The sequence below is a fragment of the Gavialis gangeticus genome, unplaced genomic scaffold (assembly GCF_001723915.1).
Source record: "Gavialis gangeticus isolate Ggan-Ray unplaced genomic scaffold, GavGan_comp1, whole genome shotgun sequence".
NCBI lineage: Eukaryota > Metazoa > Chordata > Crocodylia > Gavialidae > Gavialis > Gavialis gangeticus.
The window spans coordinates 67,661,796-67,671,056 of NW_017729022.1; the positions used below are offsets into that span (position 1 = coordinate 67,661,796).

A 9,261-nucleotide genomic window follows, 5' to 3' on the forward strand; every position below is an offset into this window, starting at 1 on the left:
GTGCTATATATATATTGTTTTGCTGGTTTTATTTGGTTTAAAGACTGTTTTATCTGAGAGGACTAGCTGAGGAGCAGCTCCGGGAGCAAAGCCCACCTGCAGAAGACAGCAAACTGTCCACTTATACCAAAGTTCTGTCAGTGTACTGGCATCTTAAGGCAACTATTTACATCAGCATTTAAAATTATAAACAGTGGCTGGCACCCTGATAATAAGAGTACAGTAAATAAAGTAGAGTTTCATTGGGAGAGATTCTGTGGCATGTCTTCAGGAGGCACAGCACAGAAAACACTGTCTGGGGAAGACTGAGGCTATGATCAGTAGAGAAGGTATAAGTTTGGTGGAAGCTACTCCTGGCCCACCCACTGCTGCCACCTCTGTTCAGGGTGCAAAAACTGCTTGTTACACTTCTTACTATGATGGTTTTATGCTGTCATGTCTGCATTCTCCCAATCCTCAATGAAAAAAGAGTCCCTTTAACATACGATGCATCAGATTCATAAACAATCCTTAAAAATAGCCCTTTCAAGTGATTTTTATCCCTTTGTCTGTGCAGCAAAGGCAGTGGAAGAACTACAGTGGCCATCTCAGGAATGTCTATTACAGCAATACTTGTAATGTCAATGGATAGCACAGGTCATCCATCAATATCACTTGACAGTTGTCAGATGATTGTTAGTGGTGTTGAAGTTAAGTTGCATGGGAAAAACAGGTAAGTGCAAAATATTTTATCCATTCCCATAGAAATTAACAGAGTTGATGGCACAAGACTGACTTGCCAAAATTAGGCATCCAATGCCTCTCTTAAGAGTCTTCTACTAATAGGGGTACTTAAATGTAAGACCCTAATCCAGGCTTTCAAGTGTGATGTTAGCCTTCTAAGGCCCCATTTTCAAAATCCAATCTTACTGTATGTGGGTATAACATGGGCTATTTGTGCACATCATACAAACTCTAGGATGTAAATTGTTATGCAAGTGATAGACCTTAAATACACAAACTCTGGTATGGCTGAAGAACTGCTAGTGCTACTTCAACATTGTAGTATTCATTACTTTGCAAATGAGATCCTAATCTTTAGCCCAAGGTGAGAATGAGATGTCTTAAAACTCTCCTTTGCTGGGATGCTTACAAAAGAATTTAGCAGCATTTATTAGTCTCCTGATATGCTGAGATGGTTGCCTGTCTCACTAACCAGTAATGTCTCATGGTTTCCTTGTACTTCCCCATCTGTATGCATCTAGCTGTTGTGCTGCTTACTTCAGATTATAAACTCTTGGGGACAAGGACTGTCATTCTGTTCTGTGCTTTTACAGTACCTTGCACAATGGGTATCCTTGCCTGAGACTCTGGTTTCCAGGTGCTACAATAAAACAACAACAATACTGGTAATTCATAAACAAGCTTCCATGCAGCTGGAAGTAATTTAGTTGCCCAATCTAATCTCCAGTGCTTTGCATTTTTACAACTTTTAGAGCACAGAGCATTGAAATTTATTTCCATTCAGAAGGTGGATTTGTCAGTTATAGAAAGGTCCTACACGCTGGCATTATCCCAGTACAGACATCTTCAGTGATATTAGATTTTATGCAAGGCCGATTTATACAGAAGTGTATTAGAACATGTATCATTCAGTTAATGATGACAACACTCAGCCAGCTGAAGCACTGGTCAAGTCATTTCTGTTCTTTTCTTCTGCAGCTGGTTCTATAATATGTTTACTAAATTCCTCGAGAAGTCCATCCGCAGGATCTTGCATAGTAATGTAAGTCTTTGCAGTTGCTTAAGGGTAGGTGTAAAGGATATCTAAAACTGCATCATCTCTAAAGTCACGGTCTTGAACTTGGTTAAGGAGTAACCACATCACACCGCCTGATTCTGGTCTGATCAGCACCATTATCACTCATTCCAGCTTCCAATGAAGTCTGTAATCCAAAATGACAATAGTGACATTGATCGATATGAAGCTACCACATCCCTGTGGCTGAGCTCCATGGAGGGACTGTAAAAGAGGTTAAAAGTTGGTGCTGGAGTTTGTATGATGACTGGTTATTTTTCATTCTCTTACTGAATAAATCTGTGGCTATGTACCTAAAGGCATAGTGACTGTCAGCTATACAATTGCAAGCATGCCACAGGAGGGACATAACACAGGAACTTGTATCATAAACATAAGTCGGTTCCACCTGAGACAAGAGAATTGGCTCTGGCTGCTGAAAGCATTAAAATCTAGGCTATGCTGTTTGTGGGAATGCTGCTAGACAGTGAGAGGAGCGCAAGACATCTACAGTGCAATCAGAGATATTATTGCAGCACATATAGATATGCAAATTATTTTTAATCTGTCTAGCTCAGTTAGCAGTGGACCCAGAATCATGCAGGCATCAGTGCCTCCTGTTTCAAGCCTGCCAGGGGCCTTGTATACTCCTCCAGTAGCTGAAGTATGTGGTGCCATGGCTTTACTATTATTGGTATCACCAAGTTAAAGCAAAGTTAGTATGTCTACACATGCAGCAACCCCAGTGTCAGTTGAAGTGCAGACAAAATCCATGTCAGGCAAGCAGATCTGACTTACCATCTGCCAAAGAGTGAAGGGCATAAACCCATACTAGCCAGTACATAATGTCTTCATATTTTTCTACAGTCATGTCCAAACCTCAGGCAGGAGATTGAAATAATCGATACGGAGCTCCGAATACTGCAGAGTGAGTTTCTGATGCTCCCTTTTCTTTACATTTCCTGTCTCTTGCTGCCCATATACTGCTTGACAAAATGAGTGACGTAATCCTCATAGTTATCTAGTCTTACATCCCTTCTAGTTCCTCAATCACAGAACACAAGTTAGCAAAGAAATGATGCTTGGATGACAAAAGTGCATGTCTAAGAAGATATGCAGAACATGCAGATGAGGCATACTTAACTGTGCACACCTTTCCCTGGCCTGCCTGATGCTGCTAGCTAAGAGTAATTGGGGAGCCAGATGGCAGTCCCATGCTATCTAATGCAAGGTTCCCTTCTGGCTAATGCAGAATTGCCCTCCCTTTTCAATCCTGCTCATTTACCATGTGCCCACCTGTGCACTCTGCAGAGGCCTTATCTTGGCCTTTCTGAGAATTTTGTCTTTCACTTCTTTGCTTACAGGAAGTGCAAAACACAAAGGAGAAAACTCAGTGGAAAACAGTGCATCAGAGTAAGCACTTCAGGTCAGAGTTTCAAAAGTACTGAGATGCTTACAGAAATGCCTAGTGAGATTTAGAGACATGACTGAGCAGGTTAATTGCAGCCAATGAGAAGTACCACAGTCCTGGGATGCACCCAGAACTGATTGCCAACTTCAGGAAATAGTAACAGCTGCTTCCTTTCATAAGTACAGGTACATACATTTCCTTGTTTGAGACCGTACTGCTTCCCACAAGAGTGCAACTTCAGTGCTAGGGAAAACACTGGGAACTTTAGACCTCAATCAGTTTTGATTAGCAGTGTTTGCAAAGGAAGCACCTTGAGTTCTCTATTTCCTCCTCCTATTGACCAACTGGGTTTATTTTCTTCTCCAAGAACTGGTCTGTTTTTAATTAAACACAGCTGGCAACAGTGCACATCAGTAATAATGCCTGTTTTGTTTTGCCCAATGCCTTTTCAGTCCTAATGCAGATTGATGACTTTGCCCAAATAGACTACTCCCTAGTGACATCTCCAGCAGTCTTCCAATCATACATTGATCTTGACTTACAGGTAATTGCCTTTTAACAGTAAGTACCTAAAACAATTCTTGATACACTTCTGATCCTCCCCTAGATTGGTATGGTTGCTTTCGCTTCAATATTAAAAATGAATCTGAGACTCATCAAATCAGTATCTCATGGGGTCATATTCTATTGTAGAAATCAGGCCTGGCTATAAAAAGAGTTAGTTACTAGTTGCAGTGAGTTGGGAGCCATAAGAAGAGTAGAAAAGAGGGAAGCATGGGACTTGTCCACCTGTCAGTTGATTTCAACAGGAGTTATATGCACACAGCTGGCTGAATGCTCAGGCCACCAGAGTAAGAGAGTAACAGAATATGTGAGAGACCACACTTACGAGGTAAAGATTAAGCAACAGACCCAGACTGCAGTGAGAAAGAGAGAGAGAAGTCTGGAGAATGCTACTGAGACTAGAGACCCTGGCAGTTTCCTTCCACTAAAGGAAACCTAAGGGGAGGCCCACCTTCCCTGGCTGTTGTGATGATTATTAAGATTTTGTTTTCGTACCATGTAAAGTATTAAAGCAATTTACTTGTGGGTATATGTTGTTATCATCATCATCATCATCTCCCCACCTTGGAGCTCTAGCCATGAACCAGATCCCACAGAAATTTATGGCCCTGGCCCCTGCCCCAATGACTTTACAGCTGAATGTTAGATAAAAGGCAACGAGTGGATACAGACAGACAAGTAAATAGAGAGACACTAATGGTCTGTCTCAGGAGCAGTGGTCTTGACATACAAGGCATCCTGGAGAATTTTAAGGAGGGGTTTGAAGGTGGATAATGTGATCACTTTGTAGACATTTATGAGAAGCTCCTCCCAAGTGCAAGTATGAGAGAAATCAAAAAGCATCTATTTGAATATTTAGCGTGTGGTAGAGGGTGACATCATAGGCTGATCAGAAGCAGGAAGTGAATGAGAGATAAATAAGTGGGGATGGCCTAAGATCTTTGAGAATGAGGCTGTCTCTGATGTGATGGAGAAAGGGGAGCCAGTAGAGGCATGGAGGGGGCTTTAAACTCCTAAATATCTTACAATTTTTAAAATCAGTTTTGTTTTGATTTTTAAAATGTTCACCTGGATCTTTGTCTCTTAAATGTTCTCATTTCCAAGTTTCAGAAATATTGACAGTTTCAAAGTTTCAAACCTTTACAGTTTTGTCCCTGGCTAATGTAATCAGAGCAATAGTTAATTCAAACGTATGTGGTATTTCCTAGAGTACTTTTCCTTTCTAGACTGACTGTCTGTGCCCCTGGGCCTGCACTGGCTACTAGTTTATTTCTGGATAGAATTCAGATTTAATTTTGATCTGTAAAGCTCTCTGGAGCTTTGTCTTGGGTCATGTCAAGATTGCACACTTACCATGCTCGACAGCACTGCCCTCAGGTATCCCTCGCAACCCTATACATGCTTCCCTTAGACCAGAGGCATGGTATCCTGGCCTTTGCCCATAGTGCCAAAGGAAAATACTAGCTAGCCCTGCTGGGAATCAGTGCCAGTCATCTCACCCTTCGTGCCATACAGACATAGCTGCACTGCTTCCAGGCTGGGAGATAATATATAGGCATGTTTGAGGGCGGTGCTGCCAGGCACAGTAAATGTGAAGTAGTAACATGGGCTTAGAGACCATTTCTTACCTTATTGCACCATCCTTGCAGTTGAGTTCACTGGGTGGATCTTGATAAAGGTTCTTATTTTGAATTCCTGTGAATGAAAACAAGGGCCAAGGTTTTTAATAATAATTAGCAACAGCCTAAAGCCAGCGTCTTTAATAAATACTTAGGCCCTGACATAAGAAGCCTGTTTCCTAAAGTGCTGAACATTAGACAGCCCTTGGTGGCTTCAGTGAGTGCTCAGCATTTGGGTAGCCATGGGTGTTCTCTGTGGACTGTTCTGTGCTCCGGAATTGCTTTCCACCATTGGTTCAAAAGAGAGGAAACTGTCTGGCCTTAAGCAAGGCCTGTCTGCTTATTCAGATTCTTCATGAGCAGGTTGAGTTTCTCCTGTGAGCCAGAAAAGAGGGAGAAAGGGACATTTTTATGGTGAAGGCTGTAAGTGTACCCAAAGATTCTGAGAGATGGTGGTTTCATAAATAACAATACTTTGCAGGGCACAACCTATCCAGTTGGAAACTATCCTGCCCACCCCTATGTGCCTGTTCCCTTTGCTCTCCAAGACAGCAGTAACTCCATGCTCTACCTTGCAGTATCAGAGTATTCCTTTCAGACCACTGCATTTGCATATTACACAACTGGGGCTTTTGACATCATCATCACGGATGAGGTGAGTACAATTTGCTGAAGAGGGTATTAAAGATGTTCCAGATGCAAGACATTCAGAGATCCAGGAGAGTTCTCTGAACTCTTGCCAGAGAACTGACCAGTTAGTAGTAGAGCTGCAAACTCACTATTAACCAAGCCATATAGTTCTATGAGGGTAGTCCATAATGCTAATTATATGTTGCCCCATCATACGATACTTGGGTTTCTCCAGCTGTATTTGAGGTGAAGGGTACCACTGAGCAAGGTACAAAATGGGAGCAACTTACCCAAAAACATAACAAATGTCACCAATCTGGCCCAGATATTCTTTCAAAAATAAGGTGACTCATGGTGAAGACTGCTGCCTCTCTGCCAGTTTTCTGAGAGGTATCTGTTGACTTAAAAAGGGGACCCCTAAAACTGGTGCTATTGAACAGACAATACCACAAAGTACAGCAGCTTTGCCTCTAGCTGGAAACTCAAGCAGAGTTTCCTGTCCTGTTTCCAATAATTCCAAGTATCCCAGCAGGGGTCAGACTACAAAAGAGAATATTGCACCTGTATTTCTGTGGAACCTTTAAATTTCACTTTTCCAATAACTGCTTTTAAACATTAGTGGGAGTTAACTGAATGCACAGGGACTCCTCCAAGGATAAAAAGCACTATATCAGAATATAATAAAATGGCAGAAAAGTACATGTTTAAAGAAATATTGGATGTGAAGATTATGCAAAACGAGCTCAATTCTCTTTTTTTTTTGCAGGTTTGCAGTTATTTTAATATAACTACAGAGACATTTGGCAGTATCATTCCTGAGGTGGGTATCTTTATTCTCATGTACCTTTAAGAAAGCACAGTGCTTAGTCTCACTGTGGGGGGTACCTGAGTATTGACTGAGTTCCACAGGTTTGATGGAACCAGTGGGATTCACCATGGTGGAGAAGTGAGATGATTTGCAGCTGCTAAGAGACAAGTCCCAGTTAACTCTTTCCCTGGGTGCGTTCTGTCTTGCCCCTCATGTGCTTGACTTGCTTCACTTCACTGCTGCCTTATGACTAACCAGAGAAAGGCTTCATCTGTCTCCGAAGAAGATGGTGATGAAGAACTGGTAATGAACATTTATAAAGTGGCTTAAAGCAGGGAAACGCAGCTAGTAAGTGGGCAGGAAATATGACTTTCTGCCTGTGTGGGGAAGGAAACATCTTCTAACACTTGCAAGGGATCTACAGAAAGACAAGGGAGTTGGGTGCAGTCTCATCTGGATTAACTGAGGGAGATGGATAGATCAGGTGGGCACGTATTGCTCCTGCTGGTCTGGAAAAATAGTCTGATGGTTGGAATATGGTCCTACAAGATTCCATGTCTTGAACAACAAACACAGAGAATGATTCTGATCAGTCACAGTGCTCTTGGTGTTGAATGTCCCTGTTTTATCCAAAATGGCAGTAGTTTCTACCATCATATACCAAATAATCAAGCTCTCAAAACAAATATATCCTCACCTTATTAATCTATCTGCCAAGTGTCATCCCCATGGAGGCTCACAGACTAGCTTGCAGTCTTGTTTGAATGCCATATTCATGATTCCTTTCTCTGTTGTATGGTTACAAGCCAGAATGTATCCCCTTTAAAGGTGATCTGGTTTTGATGGGAATGGAGCTTCCAGGAATGGAGAGGGCTTTCCTCCACATTTCTGATATGGCAAAGCTCATTAATTTATAATTGTATGAGTCATTTCTATTCCCCATTGTCTTAAAGATGCACTAATGTGTTAGTATGTGATCTAAAACTCAGTCATCAGAAACTGCCTCAATGGTGCACCTTCAGAGAATGGCAAAGTTTCTTACTAAGATATGTTCTACATAAAAGCACCTTTCTGGCTCTTTTTTTTCCTTTGCCTTGCAACTTTACAGGTTGCCCAGTATTACGCAGAATCACAGCCAGTGATGTTGAACCTAACGGCTACCAAAACACCTGTGATCAGTTTACAGACAGATGCCTTTACTATTGAGATCCATGGCTCCATGGAGGTTCTGGCTGTCCTGCCAGATGCAACCACCCAGTCCCTGTTTACAGTGAACATAGTAAGTGCCTGGATCACAGAATTACATTCAATCTGGGGGCTTTTTCCACACTGCCAGATACCAAGGAGTTTGAAGGCCCTAAAAAAGACCAAACCCTGCCCATAAACAGGACAATTCCATTCAGTTTTGTCAGGCGTTGACCATACATGTCCAGTGGCCCAATCTGCCCTACCGGGCAATCTTATCGGGAAGAGAAATTTTTTAATTGACCTTGATTGCCCAAAGCTTAGTGCTCCAGAATTTCTTGTTATACAGAAATGGGTAGGGTCCTCTCGCATCTGTTCTTACCATTGAAAATATATTTGATTAATGAAATTTCTGTTATCCATACTTCAAATACTGTTGGTGACATTCAGCTAATTAAGGATGTACTGTGCATTACTCAGGAAGAATGCATCTTCTGTATGAGAAAACTTTAAAACTTAGCTAAAGAGATGGAGCTTGTGCATTTTAAATTATATAAAGAGACGGTATTTGTGTCTGGAAGGATTCCATTCTTGGTATATGGTAACCTCAGGCTTTTCTCTCCTGCAGACAACCAATAGCAGCATCAGTCTGACTTTATTTGATCAGAAGCTAATCGGCTCATTATGTCTGAACAGGTAACACACAACACCCTGACCTGAGGCTGTTTGGGAATCGATATAAGCCCAACATTAGACCCAACAGGACTTTTTAATACCAGCAGGGCAGTTAGTCCTGTATGAGGAAAGGACACACCACACAGTTTACTTTCCTCCTCGTGTGAGCAGAGGCAATGAGATGCCTTTAGCCACATTGCCCAAATCCTGAAGATGAAAAATGATGACAGCTGGGACCACTGGAGCTCCATCTGTTGCTTTGTTCTGTCTCTTTCTTTAGGGAGCAGGGTAAAGAGCATTCTAAGAAACTGTGTTTGACACTGTGCCCCTGGATAACCACCTCTCAGGCTGCCTTCCTGTGCACGTTCCATGTGAGACGGGCTAGTTGGCAGTGACCTGGCCCAGGGGTTTTGAAAGGGCAAAAGATGATTGGAGGACTTGGGATTCCCTTTCCGAACCAATCGGGCCCCAGAGACTCACCCCCCCCGTGTCCCAATTGGTCCCTTGGGTCACCTGGAGGGGGATAAAGGGGGCAGCGTGGGCTGACTCGGGGGAGAGATCAGCAAGGGACAACAAGGAAGGAGCTTCACAG

General features: G+C 42.3%; 1 protein-coding gene across 2 annotated transcripts in view; it reads left to right on the plus strand.

The window, feature by feature from the left end:
- LOC109296088 (BPI fold-containing family C protein-like) overlaps positions 1-9,261 on the plus strand; it is a 38,235-nt gene that overhangs the window by 18,469 nt on the left and 10,505 nt on the right. For both annotated transcript variants that reach the window (XM_019515321.1, XM_019515322.1), the window contains exons 5-12: positions 557-712; positions 1,702-1,765; positions 2,645-2,705; positions 3,641-3,732; positions 5,853-6,026; positions 6,768-6,821; positions 7,918-8,088; positions 8,623-8,690. In XM_019515321.1, the coding sequence (XP_019370866.1) occupies positions 557-712; positions 1,702-1,765; positions 2,645-2,705; positions 3,641-3,732; positions 5,853-6,026; positions 6,768-6,821; positions 7,918-8,088; positions 8,623-8,690 (840 nt within the window). The remainder of the gene's footprint in view (positions 1-556; positions 713-1,701; positions 1,766-2,644; positions 2,706-3,640; positions 3,733-5,852; positions 6,027-6,767; positions 6,822-7,917; positions 8,089-8,622; positions 8,691-9,261) is intronic.